The 16,745-nt window shown below is 39.7% G+C and overlaps 2 protein-coding genes across 3 annotated transcripts in view; both read left to right on the forward strand.

Annotated features, from left to right (window-relative positions):
- The first annotated feature begins 264 nt into the window (after nt 1–264).
- bsg (basigin) lies at nt 265–13,195 on the forward strand. 2 transcript variants are annotated; one of them, XM_074667847.1, is made up of 8 exons: nt 265–508; nt 7,090–7,258; nt 7,942–8,030; nt 8,452–8,588; nt 8,676–8,952; nt 10,663–10,687; nt 10,782–10,854; nt 11,005–13,195. In XM_074667847.1, exons 1-7 carry the CDS (start codon nt 445–447, stop codon nt 10,840–10,842), a joined length of 822 nt encoding a protein of 273 aa, XP_074523948.1. In that variant the 5' UTR covers nt 265–444; the 3' UTR covers nt 10,843–10,854; nt 11,005–13,195. The 2 variants fall into 2 exon arrangements, with proteins under 2 accessions (XP_074523948.1, XP_074523949.1); XM_074667848.1 differs by having other exon boundaries at nt 266–508; nt 10,675–10,687.
- Nucleotides 13,196–14,754: 1,559 nt separating this feature from the next.
- Nucleotides 14,755–16,745, forward strand: part of hcn2b (hyperpolarization activated cyclic nucleotide-gated potassium channel 2b) — a 55,480-nt gene continuing 53,489 nt past the window's right edge. The window contains exon 1 of the mRNA XM_074668869.1: nt 14,755–15,754. Coding sequence (XP_074524970.1) covers nt 14,925–15,754 — 830 coding nt within the window. The 5' untranslated portion in view covers nt 14,755–14,924. The remainder of the gene's footprint in view (nt 15,755–16,745) is intronic.

Consider the following 16,745-nt stretch of genomic DNA (forward strand, 5'->3'; position numbering starts at 1 on the left):
AAAGTAAACGGAAACACGTCAGTAAAAACAACACTGAAAACATTTCTTTTTGCACAGCTGTATGTTTAAAGGGGAAAGTACTTGTACATGTAAAGTATGTGTGTAAGAAATATTTTACAATGCGTGTGCATAATCTTATCATAAAGTGTTTCTTATTTCTCAAAAACTCGCATGATGTACAGGAATCCACAAATATATAAACTGAAGGCCGCGATTGCTCATTGGACGTGACCACGCCTCTAAACAATACGTCATGTGTACGTGCCGATCGGGGCGTGTGCGTGAGGTGCAACTAGAGGACGACCAAGTCCGTCGGCTTCACTAGGGAACGTTCAGCTCCTACATCTCGCTGAGAGTCCGTGAGGAAAGAAGGAAGAAGGCTCACCCGACGTCTTTAGCATTTAGTTTTTTTTAGACAAGTTGTCGAATACTAAATTATCAGCCATGAAATTACTGTGGGCTATAGGTGCCCTTCTGTTGAGCTGCTGGCGAGCCAGTGCGTCCACAGGTAAGAATTCTGTCAGCCATGTTGACTGAAGACTTTGCCCTGACTTCGACCATAAAAAAAATGTTAATCTAGTCTTCTACTGTGTTTACTCAGCGGCAGGTTCGTCTTTTGATGTCCTTCAATCTTTTACAGCTGTCATGGGTACATAAATCTATCAAGAGCTCATGAAAAGGCCCATATATGCGAACATTAGCTGAGGCGTAACGATGGTGTTTTTGCTAGCAACTCATTTAGCTAATTTGCATTTGGAAAAGCCCTTCAAGCGACTAAACGGCCATTTCGTGTTTTATGACAATATCACACATCCATTGAAGATATTTCCAGGGTACAATTTTTATTCCTAAACGTCAACAAATGTAACAGGTCATGTGAGCTACGCTAACGTACAGCGCATGGTGGTTTATTAACCTTCTGCTTTAACACTAACGTCGCACGTCTTTTTAAGGGTTGTTTTCAACGAACACAACCAGTTTATATCACGTTAATCTGTTATTCGTCGTCAAGAATCAGAGACGCGTTTCCCAAAAGTACCTCATGGTGAATTAATTTCCGTCTCTTTGTGAGTCTTTCGTCATAGCCTCGGCTAGTCACCAACGCATTGTCGGGGAACTTCGCCACAGTCACTGGCTTGTCCTGATTAAACCGTCAACAATTGATCCAATGTGCCAGAAACGTTTGGTCCGATCCACGTGATGTGAAACAGCGGTCACGTTACAGTATTTTAATCTGTCCGGAATAATCAGTTGGCGTGTTTTTGCCACTAAGTTGCTGTAATGTATTAGTCCTGTTTGTGGTCATGAAATGGCCTGTCACTCCTCTGTCTGTTTCTCATCGGTTTGTCGATGTAGGTCGTTATTGACTGACGTTATTCAACACAGAGACAGTAAAACAGGGTGGGAGCAATGTTTAAATGGATACTGCACTAACTAATTCGCTTCCTACTTGATAAGAAATCATTAATTTGTGTCCAAATCCTGACTGATGTGTAGTTATTTTAGCCAGTCCTGTCAGGTTTGGGAGCGCCTGCATGTTTTATCACATTAACACCTGTTACTCCTTTCAAATGAAATAGTGTTAAAATGGTTCAGATGAGCTAAATTTGCTGAAGTTTTTCAAAAGCAGGTGACAAAAATAAAGACATAAACCTCAAAGTCACCTGTAAAGATGTACAAGGATCCCTTCGTGCTTCTGGATGTTTCCAGCTGAGGATAATGTCTGCTCTGGAGTGGATCAGGAGTAAAATTAGATTCCCCTGGAGTTTTTTACTTCTCTTGTAGCATTACTTCAGATTGGAAAGTGGGTTATGAGACACAGAGGTAGGTAATGCAGCTCTGAGTGAAATAGGCAGGGGAAAACAACTATTTCACATAACGCGCACTTCATGTTAAGTCTGAGTCATTATGTTAATGGTGATGAGCATGAATTCATTTAGAAATTGGACATCATTTTGAGAGCTGGGCAGCTTAACCTACTCTAGTGTGAATGATCTCTTTAAGATAAAAACCATCAGTCTGAGCACTAACTAACAGTGACACTTTTTAGTGTCTGTGTTTGATTGTGGGGGTTAACATTCACTTTTATAGTTGAAGCTAATCTGTGTGGGAATGCCACAGCTGAATGATTACATTAGAGTAAGCTTGGATTAATGCACTCCACATTTACAGGCTGAAAACTTAAAAGATCAGGTCACATCCACAAAAAGGGGGGGTTAAAGGTGTTTTCCCTCCCAAGAGATGTTTTTGTGGCTCCTGTCTTTGACCCTGACCCACCAAAACAAGCAGAAATGAAAAGTTGCTGATTAAACATGCTCTGGGATTTTGCCTCCATGCCGAACCCCTGACATCCACCTACCAGTCAGCAAGATGATGAAGTGTACAGGTTTTTCCTGTTAAGCCCTAAAATTCAAATTTTCTTGCAAAGTGAGTTTTTCTAAAGGTGGCTTATGTTTGAGCTTTTGGGGGTTTTGAAATGTCCTGTTTTTTCACAAAGCTGACTAAAATGTAACTTGAGCTCATTTTTAACCAGCTAGTAGAATAAAAAGAAAAATCTTTATGAAGATAAAGCACGATTTTCAACCATAGGCTTTATTTCTGCCCTTATTTTGTTTGACCAGTTCCATTCTTCCTCTATCACCTCAAATATTACATTTTGTGTCCCTTTATGTTTGAGATAATTTCAGCCCTTGTTGGTACATTGTTCAGGCTCTGTGGTTTGTTCTTGACTAAATCTAAACATGAATACCAAACACTAAAAAGACTGTACACATGCCCGGCTCACACTCACATTATAGAGCAGAGGGCTGAATGCCGTAAATGTCACTGTTGAGCTTCATGTGCATAGATTCAGAGGTAGGGGGACTGCTGCCCTGACTATATTTAATTTTGAACTTTCATAAAGCATGTCCAGGGAAGGTGACCTTTGGTAACGGTGAGGGAGCTGTGTGACATGGTATATGTTACATGTAGAGACTTGGGCTCTTGTTGACAAGTTCAAAAGTCTGCGCAAGTTTTTTTCTTGAAGCGGTCTGCTGGAAATTAATGTGGGAAGTAAAAATGATTTCGGTATATCATAATGAAAGGGAGAGAAAGGGGTAAAAAGATTTTAAAAAAAATGCAAATCTCAGTTTCAGTATGCGTCCTAAGGGGTGATATGTAGTGTTGCTTTAGTCAACGAAAATTATGACTAAATATCAACGTCAACGAACCTTTATCACGTGACGGAAACAGGAGGAGACAGGATGTGAATGGTGGTCATGTGACTAAAACTATAAATATATAATGTAATATTGCTGACGAATAAAAACGGGACTAAATGTGGTTTACAAGATGAAATCTCTGCTAATATACGTCTTCATTTTCGTTAACCAAAACGAGATGGGACGTAATGTCATTGCGTTATTTAGTATCACTTTTATCTTGTATTATTTCCATTTCCTGGGTCGCAGTTCAGCAGCTGCATCAGGTTGTACTGCGCAGACGCAGGCGATGTCACTTCCTCTATCTCCCCACTCGCGCGAGGTAAAATAAATGTGTTCGAAATTCAAATCAGAGCATCTTCCGTGTCTGGAATTGAATGTATTCTTGAGTCTATAAGGTAACAATAATATGATTATAAGATATCCATGTTTGACTTGAGTAAAATGGATGACTTAGAGAAAATTTTGGTTACATCTACTCCATACTGAGTACTTGTACTAAATTAAGTGGGTTAAGTAGAATTGCATTGCTCAAAAGAGATGAGATTAAAGTACAATCTTCATTGATTACAACTAGACTAAAATGTCATCAGTTTTCATTAACTAAAACTATACAAAAATAATCATGGATAATTCTGACTACAATAAGACTAAAATGCTCAGACTTTTAGTCAACTGAAACTTGACTTGACTAAAAGGAGTATAAATGTGACTAAAACTAATAAAAACTAAAGTAATAGTTTGACACAAAGACTAGACTAAAACTAAAATTCAAACAGGTCGCCAAAAACAACACTAGTGATATGAGCTTGCTCAGCTTATATTTAAAGTGTACCATTGTTCTCTGAGCTGGCGTCCCTGAGCTCAGCCCTGGTTTTGTTCAACTTAATGTAAGTGAGAGGTGGGAAAGTAGCCCCCCGTGTTTTTTTCCAGTAGTGTGAGAATGTTATTCTTCCTTGGATCCACCTAGGTTTATGACCCCCCAGACCACCACTGAGTGGCTAAACAAATCCACCCTGCCTGTTTTAAATGTGCAGTGATGGGATACTTAGAAGAAAAGCTTTTGTGAATTCTTGAAAACGCATAAAGTTATTAATTTATTTGAACACTTAAGTCATCCATACCAAATCAAGCTGGACTAGATGATCTTTTCTGACTGTTTGTCAAAGGGATTAATTTTTTCCAAAATGATCAGGTTTTGCTTAGAGGACCAATTAAGTTGGGCAATATAAGTCTATTTTTCCACAATTATTTCTATGTGAGCGCTGTCACGATGCCGATGCTGTCACTTCCTCCTTAGTTGAGATCCACCATGTTGACTCGCCTACATTGAGGTCATGCATTGCCTGCATGAATCACTGGCAGAATGTTGTGAGAAAAAGCGCTCCGTGTTCGCCTAATTTCACACCCTGACCGCTGTTGAGTGACTGTCTGCACAGCAGAGAAAAAGCTTACCTAACCTGAAGTACTTGGTCCAAATCCATCATTTATTGTTCATTCCAAGCCCATCTGCTCTTCATTTCCTCCTTCAGTCTTTGTGCATTGTTTTGATGTCATGTCAATGCTTTTTGATGATTTACACGTTTTTGTTGTTGTTTTGTTTTTCTTTTATATTCCTTTGCTTAACTGTCCTTGGGGATCTCCCATCAGGCCTTATCTTTGCCATAGGCCCAAACACTTTTCATTGTATAACTGGCACACAGCATTTAAATTTAAGGACAATTCATTTGGTAAACTGAGTTGACATAACAATCCGATTATAGAGATTAACCAATCACCAGGGGATCAAACCAAACCAAGACCAGAAAATCTACTCTCACTCGTGTGAGCAAGATTAGAAGCGTTTAAACAGCATCAGTCAAAAATAAATCAAGTTTAAAATATGATGTAGTCTTCATGACAGTAACAGTCATAGATAGGCTGCTATATGGAGGTAAGTCAGAGCAGCAGGAATATCAAAACACTCCCTTTCTGCTTTGGGGTATAAATGTTGCTCTGCTCTTTGCCTCTTCAATGCTTTCTTTCATTTTTTTCCATTTCATTTGTTCTTTAATTAACCTTATTTCTTTTTCCTTTCTTTTTTTGCTTGTCTTTCCTTTACCGCTGTTTTTCTCTCATCAATCCATCAAATTTCATGTATCGCTTCAAACCCACCACATTCGGACCTGTTTCAAACCTTCCTGCTGGGCTGACTGTAAACGGTGCTCAGCGGGGTTCATTAAGTCTCCGCTGTCTCAGATGAGGCTGGTTGACGACAGCGCACAGCTGCATTGTGAGGTAGTAGGAAACCCCATCCCTGAAGTGCAGTGGTGGTTCGTAGTCGGCGAAGAGCCCAACGAGACCTTCACCCAGCTCTTTGATGGGGCACGGGATGACCGTGTGAAAATCAATGCCACATACGTAGAACATGGCACCAGCACCATTCACCTCACTAGCCTCACCCTCGAAGACTCAGGCACGTACGAGTGCCGTGCTTCCAACGACCCCGACCGCAATGAACTGAAGAAGACGCCAAAAATCAAGTGGATCCGCTCGCAGGCGAACATTATTGTGATCGAAAGTGAGTGGCACAGGAAGCATGAGGAGAAGTAGCCTGGCTGGTTTCTCCTCATTAGTGAAGTCCTGGACATTCAGTTCCTATCACGCTCAACTCCCATGCTTCCTGGTCAAACAACCTCCCGTCCTGCCTCACCCAGTATCCACTCTTCCTTTCCTCCACAGCTCCACGGTTGTCCCCGTAGTAGAATCCAGACCTGGTCATTCAGTGTGGCTGGGCTGCTCCCTATTCCTGTACTTCCTGACACAGAACATGCCTTCAATCTGATGCCTTTTTTTTCCTGTTTTCAAGGCTAAGATAACATCATGATTGGTGTTCTTGTATATAATACTGGTCATAAGGTCAGAGATTTGCTAATGGCTTTGCCTAAAAAAAATTGTAATAAAATGCAGTTGTCTAATATCAACAAGAAAAACAAAAAAGGGGTGTCAGATTCATTTATTAGTTTGTAGAATTTCCTTAATTGATACTAACAATGACAATGCCCCTTTATTTACACCTGTAAATAACTACTTCTACGGCTTAGAGCCTACTAAACTTAAGACACAGAAGATGGCAACTTGTTATAAAACTATAGCTCCTCTTTCGGCCTTGTGGTCCAGTATTATTATTTTTGTAGCTCTCAAAGAATTGGTCAGCTTCTTCACCCTGCTGAAGAGAAAAGGTGTCATTTCCTCATTTGTTGGCAGTCAAGCTGCTAATCAGTTTTGCATCCTACTCGTTGCTTCTTCTGCATGTGTTTCTTTGAAGATCTTTCCTTACGACCTCGTTGTAGACTACTGTATAGATTTTTCCCTTAAAAATCCTTTTCTCCCTTACATTACACCACTGCTGAGACTGATGTCTCAGTTAGGAAGCTCTTCACACTTTTCTCGGAAACTCCTTTACATGAGCATCAAATGTACACTTGTGTCACAGTGTTTACTTGGTTAACTAAATGATTTATGTTGATCGGTAAGTTAAAGTAAGTGGCTTAGGTTTATGTTCCTGTTGACCACTCAACAGTTGTCTCAACAAATAAAAAATGCATTTATTCTGAGTCGGTCTTCACACCTGACAGATGGTGAGAAGAATAACATCTTGATGATGTCATAGTATAACACTTCCACCCTGCCTGTCTGAATTTATTTGCTCTTTAATGAGTAAGAGTTTAGATGCACACAAGAGGCCCAGGGACATCTTGTTCCATCAAATTATTTATGTGAAGACAACTGTTGAGTGTTGAGGTAAAGTTTGATTTAGCTTTTAAATAACTAATTCAACCAGTGAGAACAGAGCTTTTGACATAGATGATAATTGATTTATTCTTCCCTCTCTGTTTTTCTAAAGCCCCAAACATCATCACTGATCCTACTGAGGTCAGCAACCAGACCTCTGCAGTCCTCAGCTGCAACCTGACAGAGAACACCCTCCCCATCAAGGGCTCCCACTGGCTCCACAATGGCAAAATCATTGAAGACTCCAAATCCACTGAGCCCTCTGCATCCACTGTCCTGCGGTAAGTAGCAACAACATCTCAACTCCCCTTATAGTTAGATCTAATGAGCAATACTGGAATATCAGCCAGTCAAGAAAACAGGTCTATGAACTGTAAAATGAAGCAGCATCAGAAGTTGTGAAAACAGTGAAGTGTTTCTGAGAGAGAGCTGGTTATTACTTTGACTCTTCTGCTGTCCCTTTCAGGCTGTGTTACTGCGGTCAATATCTTTATTCTCACTTGTTCTCTCCCTTCCTTGCTGACTGCCTCCATTAGCAGCAGAGCTAGGGGCGCCATTCAGCCATTCACTGCTCTTGATTAGCAGAGAGATGGACCGTGCAGTCGTGCAGCTTTGCTGGTAGTCTTGGCAGCAGGGATAAGCGCTCCAAGCAGTGTGCTCACTTGCCATGACCTTAATTCCCCATTAGAGACAACAAGCAGGACTGTGCTGGACAGCAACAACAAACAAAAGTACAATTGTAACCAACCAACAATTTGAAATATTCAATGCCTGAACAGGCAGCTTTTTTGAGCTTGGTCATAAACAGGTTGCAATTTTCAGAAATGCTGTTTAAGCAGAACTGGTTTGGAGTCATTATGTGCTCTATGCTAAGGTGCTACTGCTTCAGAGAAAGAAACACTGTTCTATGGGTGTGGACGACTGCAAGAAGATTCTTAAATCATTTTCTCTCCTCTTTCCATAGTTTGGACAAGATTACCCACACCTCTGGTGGAAAATATGAATGTGTCTTCCTGACTGACCCAGAGGTGAAGCAGACAATTGAAGTCAAAAGTAAGTTATGTTTATATGAAAGTTACTCTAACAGGCTATTTATAGGTCTGTCCTCATGTTTCTATCAGAGTTCAGCCTTCCATAGCAGCAAGTTGCAGCTTCATCACCTAGAATTAGTGAAAATGTAAAGGAATTAAAATATCACCATTTTTTTTTAAGTTCAGTATCAGCTCTCTTGTTATCTGCACAAGCAGCACTTAAGGGTAACACCTTAATACTTAATACAGTGATATCAAACAGTACTATTTAAGAAACTCCTTGGTTTCATATTAGGTATCAAATGAACAAATAGTTTATTAAAAAGATCAGAAAGCTCAGTTTTGACTAAAGATTTCCTGCATGAGAGAAGTTGACCAGACCAGATAAATTAAATCACCAAGCCTTCATGTTCTCATCCAAAGTGTTTCTTTTTGTGATGTAGCTCTTCCTCATGTTGGTGCCTACAAGCACTCTGAGCACGGAAATGAAAATGACAAAAGTGTGATGGTCTGTGTTAGCCATGGCTACCCATCCCACACCGACTGGACCTGGTTCAAAGAGGAAGATGGTTCCCAAAAGGTTTGTATCTATCAAGGTTTGTTGTTTGTATGACCATGCATCATCCTTATCAGGTTTTAAAGTACAGCTCTGTATGCATCCCCCCAGCCAATCATCAACGGCACTACTGACAAATATGAGATCAAGAGCACTCCCAACAAGACCACTCTGACCATCACTGAGCTGAGCATTGAGAATGACATCGGAGACTACATCTGCTCTGGAACCAATGAGCTCGGCACAAGCAGCGACAAGATCCACCTGCGTGTCCGCAGTCGCCTGGCCGCTCTCTGGCCCTTCCTCGGCATTGTGGCTGAGGTCATCATCCTGGTGACCATCATCTTCATCTACGAGAAGAGGAGAAAGCCTGATGAGATCAATGACGGTACGTACTCTGTGCTGCTTGCATCATTACATATACCATCATTAAGGACCTGTTTGATACTGTTTTACCTTTATAACGTAAAAAATCGGATTAATGTTGTGACCTCGTTCAACATACAGCAGTCTTACATATTGTAATACTGTGGATGCCAATGATGTTTTCATCTTCCGGGCAAACCTGCAAAAACCTACAGCGTCAGTGTCAGTCCTTTTTTCAACCCAAACTCCCACAAACTGCACAACTTGCTTGCCACCTCTGCTGTTTTCAATAATGAGGTTTGGATTGGTGAGAAATATCAGTAAAGGCTTAAAAATAGCAACAAAAAACAAAGCCTCCAAATTCATCAAACATTGATCTTATGACTGGGTACCTACAAATATTGCATAATTTAACTTCTGTCTTTTTTAATTTTGTGACTTTTAAAGAACTTATATGGTCAGGTGATCGAGAAAGAAAGATTTTCATAAAGTCATATTTGGAAAAACTCACTGTTGGGAAGATTTCCTGCCCCCTAGTGGCAGATTAAAGACCATGAAGGCAAAGCTCTTCAGTTGTATAAACGATGGTAGCATAGATTTACTTTGAACCCTTGTTGTGTTTAGTTTTTCTTAGATTTGATTTCCCAGAAACAGAGATAAGGTGTTAGCTTCCACTTTTATGTAAACAATCTGTGATAAAAGCTATTATTTTTGTTATTATTATTTACATTTTTACTCCTTTGTTCGCTGCTGATTTTGCATTTTGGTAAGTGGACAAAAACTGCATGTCAGACTGAAGTGGTTGAGCTGAGATGACGGCGTGAAAAAAAAAAAAAGCTATGGGAGTCTGAATGAACTGCTTTCATAGTCACCACTTCTAAGAGGAATGTGCTCAAAGATTTGGTCACTCTTTCACTGGCCCCGCAAAAAGAGCAAGATTGAGATGTCTTTTTATGCATCGGCTGGTAACTCATGCGTTCGAGCCAATGAAAGAGTCAAAGAGACAAACGAGTGTTATGGTTTGACATGGAATTGGACAGGTTGCAAAGCCAGAGGTTTCAGCATTCTGTCTGCATGCTCTCTGCATCTTGTACTTTATGCATGATAAGTGAAAGGAAAGATCATTTACATGTCTCATTCACCATTTGGCCACAAAGGTAGCCCACTCCTGTGTTACCTTGTGAATCTGTGCTCTTGCTCAGCTGTTGAACACTGCCTCTCAACTTGCCAGGTTGTGTGTTAGCTCTGCGGTTTGAAGACACATACTGTTTCTTATCTTGATGCAGTCACTGCAGTGTTCTTTTGGTGGTCTTTGCTTGTATTGCATGAGCCTCTGTGATGCTTAGGGGTGATTTTGACAATGTATTGAAAGATTAATGAAGCTAAACTCCTAAACACATCAATAGACGTTCTAAAGAGATTTAAAGCCTCAAGTGACATTTAATAATGTGTCTTAGAATAAAAGAAAAATCTCGCTTTGAGTTTCACCATTCATGATTTTCAAAGGATTTAGTCATACCACTCATATCAGAAGCACAACAGGTGGGCATGCGTCAGTTCTTGTTTAGTTTATTTAATCATAACCTCATTGATTTCATGTTGCAGAGGATGCCATGTTCTAACTTTGCTACCATTATAAGAGGCATGTTTTGCACACATCAGTTACGTATTTGTAACATGCTATCAGCTGACCCTCTTTGTTTGTTTGCTCTCCTTCATTTATCATTTCCAGATGATGACTCAGGATCTGCTCCCCTGTAAGTACAGTTGGCAGTCATTCTTAATTTGATCATCATCAAATGTCTTGTATTTTTTCTTATACATCACTCATTTCGATGTAATGTTTTGCAGGAAGAGCAATTCTAATGCAAATCACAAAGACAAGAATGTGAGGCAAAGGAATTCTAACTAGAAGCTGAAACAGGTGAGTGAATCTCCTTATTCAAGATGGTTTTGAGCTTAAAATTGGTTAAAGGGACTTAAGAAACACTGTGTAGAAGATAAACCAAATGCATAGTTTGAACAAGGGTTAAAGTGGGGTTCTTGACTCATGCTTCCTTTTTATCTTCTCCAGGTGGACCCCCACACTGCAGCCCAGGACTCAGCTGTGGTGTTGCACATCTACTGTGCACCCTGCGATTCTGAAGTACCTTTTTGTGCTTGGGTGTTGATGTTCTAAGAGGTTGACTGATTTCCTCTTGTTTAGTTTTCTTCTCTATTATTCTCCATATTGTGCAGCCAGAGAACATAGTGTGAAACAATTTCTGCTTGAGGCCGTGGGGCAAATATTGCATGAGTTTAAAATGCTGATATAGCAAAATGTGTGTTCGTTGTAAATCATTAGACTGTTTATGTGAGGAATGCTTAGTTTGTGGTCATTTTCAGTTTATGCTGATGCTTCCTACACTGATTTTTTTCCACAGTTATCTTTGCTTTTCAATTCTCCAATCAGAAATATTTGCCTGTGAAGGAGCAAAATAATTTTTTAGACGATCTGAAACATTTCTGATCATGATAGCTCACTGCCATTCTTCAAGCAACAACTGGAGAGTGCTTTACACATTTGATCTGTCCCTTCACCAACACACAGACCTCCTTCAGCAGAGTGTTATACTTTGCCTTAACAAGCACCATTTTTCTCTCTCTTTTCAATTTTGTGACTTGTTACAAAATAGAATGGGACACTAAAAATTAAATGCAGAAATGACAGAGATTAAATGTCTGCTAGCTTTTGTTGCCATTAGAAATTATTGGTCTTCATATAGACATGCTTTTGACCCTTAAACTCATGCTTTTATTCTTTTTACAAATTTATTATTTTGGGGTCCAAGCAGTGCCACATAATGCTAAAGCCTGATGCATTTTTTACCCATCCTATTCCACCACTTCTTTTTAAGCAGAAAATGCCGTAGGACCAAAATTTCAGCAGAAGTTGCTCAGTGGAATACAAGTTTTACCCACCTCTCAGACATCTATAATGATAGTCAATGATGCAAGATCAGGGTAAATAATTAGGTTAAAGTTTGTGCAACTATCTGCTAAGTAAATGTCCTGAAAATCACAATTCTCTCAGAATTGTTCACTTTCAGCTGATTGCTTCTTCACTCCTAGTTGTCTTCTATTCTAAAAAGGTAAATTTTGCATAATTTTCTATTTTCTGAAAGTCCTATTTATAAAATCTGTCTTGGATCTTTTTCAGGACTATGTACCAACTTTAATAATTATTATAGAAGGAATTTTAAAACAGCTGTTTTTTGTTGTTGTTTTTCTTGTTTTTATGTAAATCACTTTTCAACATGTTTCTTTAGCTACAATTTTACACGAGAGTTTTGAATCTAAATGAGACTACAACCAAACTAACAACACGTTTGGGTTTAGGTGTGTGCTATGTAGTTTAAGGTGATCCTTTCACCACAAGTCAACATAAATAAGCTCATTATAATTACGCTGAATTGTAGAAACTGCTGTGAAAGATCATGTGACAGTTCTAAACAATATTGAAACAATGAAGGCATCTTAACATCATGTTTTCAGATTTGCTAACAAATACCTTTGTAGTGGACACACTGTCTTATTGTGACCAGTATTACGTGCATCACATTTCTATTTCACCAAATTTCCAATTTAACCAAGCCAAAGTATTTTTGATTGCACCCAAGAAAAAACACTGGAATTGCATGTAATTTATTTCAGATTTTTGTAGTGCGAATTTCTTATACCAGATTTTTTAAGATAATAACACACTTACTCAAAATCCAGTTGAGTCCACTGGTCAGTCTTATAAGAAACATATTAAAATGCTAGTGGCCTGCTTGGACCTATCTCAACTTCCATTTTTTTAATTCAAAGTTTTAGTGATCGGATGTCAAATTAACAGAAAAAAAAAATGTGCAGGACCAAGTGCAACAAAGTTTGCATCTGTTTGGTCTGTTTGATTTGACTTTAATACAAGGCACTGATTTTTCCAGTCATACAGGATAAAGGACGCAATTTGATGTTTTTTCATTTTTATTTTTTTGCTCAGTGCTACCTGAGCTAAAGCATCTGAGTGCGATTGTTGGACTGCCATCTCTGTCCCCTTCACTGTGTAGATGATTCAGAAGCCATATGTTCCATTTATCAGAGTATTGATGTGATTGGATGTATTCAGAGCTATACTAATAACAAGACCTAGACAGACTTGTGTAAACTGTTGTACCATCCAAGTACTTGGAATCACCATCTTTGTACAACTTGCACAAACTGAATAAAGGTATTTGATTTTACTGGAGTGTTCACATGCTTTAACTGTGAATAGTAGTCAAGAGGTCCTGTGTGCTGTGAGGCCTGCATACCTGCAAAGATCTTAGTCATGCTGTAGGAGTTTTATGAAAACATTAATATTTTGAACCCAACTCAAAGTGTAGTAACCTTTAAACTGTGGCTAGATGATTATATCTTAACCCAAACAAGGGAATGCAACTGGAATTCGGTGAATAAGCTCAGCCTTAATAGCTTATTCTTAAGCTTATTAGGGAACGTACACATTTAACCAAGCTGTATGGATGTCAGGGCTTCCAAACTTTTATTGTATGCAGTTCCATTTAACATAATACATGATCCTTTGTGAAATTTTAGTTCTCACTTCAATATGCCTGTCAATGGGCTACAACTGAAGTGCTTTATTTTTCCTTCTCATCTTTTATTGATTTATCCTGCCTCTTGTGGCATTCCATTTTAGGCACATTTACATAACCACTATTCACTGCACTGTACTTTTTGAGAATTTACATCTTATCTCAGTTTGTTGCCCTTTGAGGCACAGATTTGAGTAAATATTTGAGTGATATAGGCACTATTGATCCTTAAAGAGGAATAAGTTTTCTGTATGGAAGATAAGAGACATAATGATTTGAAGTTTAACAGCCACTAATACTGAAATAAAACCACCACTTTATTCATGGCATTGAATTTTTTGCTATGAAAACCATGTATCTGAATTTAATTTTCCTTAATTCCCCTACTTATATATACTTGGAATTTCCCTAAGTATCTATCTATCTATCTATCTATCTATCTATCTATCTATCTATCTATCTATCTATCTATCTAGCTATCTAGCTATCTAGCTATCTAGCTATCTATCTGATCCAAAAAATTAAGTTTCATTACTCGACACCAAAAAGATTCGGGTTGCTCAAATTCAAATACTCATGTCCTATTTTCTACCTGTTCCATATTAACTTATTTAATACAGCTGGCATTAAACACGTTAACCACAAGGTGGCGCCATTAACCCATGATAAGGATTCAACCTCCTTTGCAGACCTATTAAGAGACCTATTAATATAGAGCAACAGGCGGAAACTGTCGTTACAAAAGAAAGGCAAGATTTAACTTTATATTTTTTTAGGCTACCTTTAAACAATGGATCATGAAGCAAAAAATTATTGGGCGATTTAAATCCAAACGTCATATGATTTGAGATTTAGGTTGAACTTGAGGTTTCTCTTGTGACCTTCACCTATACCCCTCCTGTGAAAGTTAGAGTTTTGAAATGTTTGAATGTTTTTTTATTTTTACTAATAAGCTAACAATTTAATTACTCATTGCGTTTTCTTATGACTTAATGGACCTGTCGTGTTTCAGCAGAACCCATTCACCCTCTTTGTAAGCTAAGTGCAGGTAGTGCTAGTGGTTAGACTAAATGCTCAGGCATAGCCTAATGGTGTGTGCTCACAGTTTTCTCTCATGTACACACTCAAACAAACAAAAACACACTTCATAACATAAACAACACAATAACAGGAGCCAGGTTGCAGCCATAGCAACACCACCACCACCGGTGCACTGATCCCCTTCAAGTGGTGTGGATGGAAAGCAGAGGGCTGCTGCTTTGAACTCCACACTCCTACCTCCACCCCGCCGCCGCCCAGTCTCGTCAGGTTCAAGGTTCTGGGAGTGTCCATCAGTGTGTGTGTGTGGGGGGGTGGGGTGTGTGTCTGTCCGCCTGTGATGGAAGAGGCAGAGGACGGTGAGGAAGAGTCCAGATTCCAGCGCCCCCGACCAGCACCTCAACTACAAGCCGGGGATCATGGGAGCGGCGGAGGGACCACGATGAAAAAATTAACGGCAGGAGGCGTGGCCGCGTCCGCCACGCGCAAAAATTCCTACAACAATGAGCTGTGGCTCCTGCAAGACGAGGACTCCACACCTGTCAGTGGCAGTGCCAGCAGAGCCTGTGCTCTGTTGTGCCAGAGGACTGCTGGTGCTGCTGGCGGCTCACAGTCTGGGGAGACAGTCTCAGAGGCAGGCGTGAGAGGAGAAGGAGCCATCGGAATGATATGTAACAAAAACGGAGACTGTAGAAGGGACCCGACCAGTTCAGGGAGCCTCTCCTCTCTGATTTCTAAACAGGAGAGGCAGACGGATGGAGGAGTAGCTGAGGAGGACTGTACGGGGCAGGCTGCAGTCATGGACGGTTCCATCACTTCAGCGGGGTCCCTGAATCAGGGGTCCGAGGTCAAGACCGGGGGAACCATGGAGAAAAAAGACTCCAGGGTCTCCTTCTCCAACGCCCCGACTAGCAAAGGGCAGACTCCAAGTCAGCAGTCAAGAAACTCTGTGACATTCTCCAAAGCTGAGGATGGCTCTCAGATTGTGCCGGACGATGGAGACTCCAGGGGGAATCAGACGTACATGCAGCGGCAGTTCAGCGCCATGCTTCAGCCCGGGGTGAATAAGTTCTCCCTGCGCATGTTTGGCAGCCAGAAGGCTGTGGAGAAGGAACAGGAGCGAGTCAAGTCAGCGGGTAACTGGATTATCCACCCATACAGCGACTTCAGGTATGGGTCAAACTCAGTCAAGTTATGACTGTTTGTGGATCATAAAGTTGTTAGACATACATGTGCACACAGATCAGATTTATCCATGTTTAAAAGAAAAATTAAGAAAGATTGACAGTATATTGCAGCAGGCAAGGATCATTTCCAGAAATCATCAGCGATCGGAGATTATAATAAATGATATTTCCCTTATATTTTTATTTTGCTCTGTCATCTGGGGGAACAACGAGAGAGTAAAGGAGGGAAGACCCAAGCTTGAAAACTGACAGATTCACAGTTGTCCACATGGGAGCACATAGCTTACAACTTATTATAGAAAAGTTGCAAAAAGTATTCCTCATTTTAAGTGACCCACCTTTTTTCTTTTTTGGATAAAACTCTTTGTTTAATATAAAATCTGTTTCGTTTGTTTGTTTGTTTGTTTGTTTGTTTCAAACAAGACTAGTGCTTGAGTCATGTAGTTAGACTCTTGCTTACACTGACATATAGTATGCATGTTTGTTAAGTCAGCTCAGGAAAAGAAAAAGGCTTTACTCATTGAGTTTTTGAACAAAAAATTTGAGCAGTGAAAAAAAGTGCCTGTTTCAGCACCAAGGAGAGCTCCTTTATTATCACCTAAAACTTGAACTTTTAACATTTCTTGTTTTTAATTTAGCACAAAACCTCATATTGATTTGTGTTTTACAGAGAATATGAAAGAATGTCTAAAACTGAACAAAAGCAAATTATCTCAGCAAGGTTATGACTCAGCATCACTTTTTAGTCATTTATTCCCACTTAGTTTTAGCTGATCTGACAGCAGAGGACTTTCAACTTCAAGAGCAATCAAGAAAAAAAAAACATCTGGGATGCAATGCAGAACTACACTTACTGTGCTATACATTGCATAGTCTGAATAACAGAAACAGGGGATATCACTATTCCTCTCCAAATTATTTTTAGTTTCCCAGCAAATCCTCACAGTGGAAATGTTTGCCCCATCTATTAGTTA

This window comes from Halichoeres trimaculatus, unplaced genomic scaffold, assembly GCF_033239565.1.
Source record: "Halichoeres trimaculatus isolate MK-OKI-2021-1 unplaced genomic scaffold, fHalTri1.1 fHalTri1_scaffold_4, whole genome shotgun sequence".
NCBI lineage: Eukaryota > Metazoa > Chordata > Actinopteri > Labriformes > Labridae > Halichoeres > Halichoeres trimaculatus.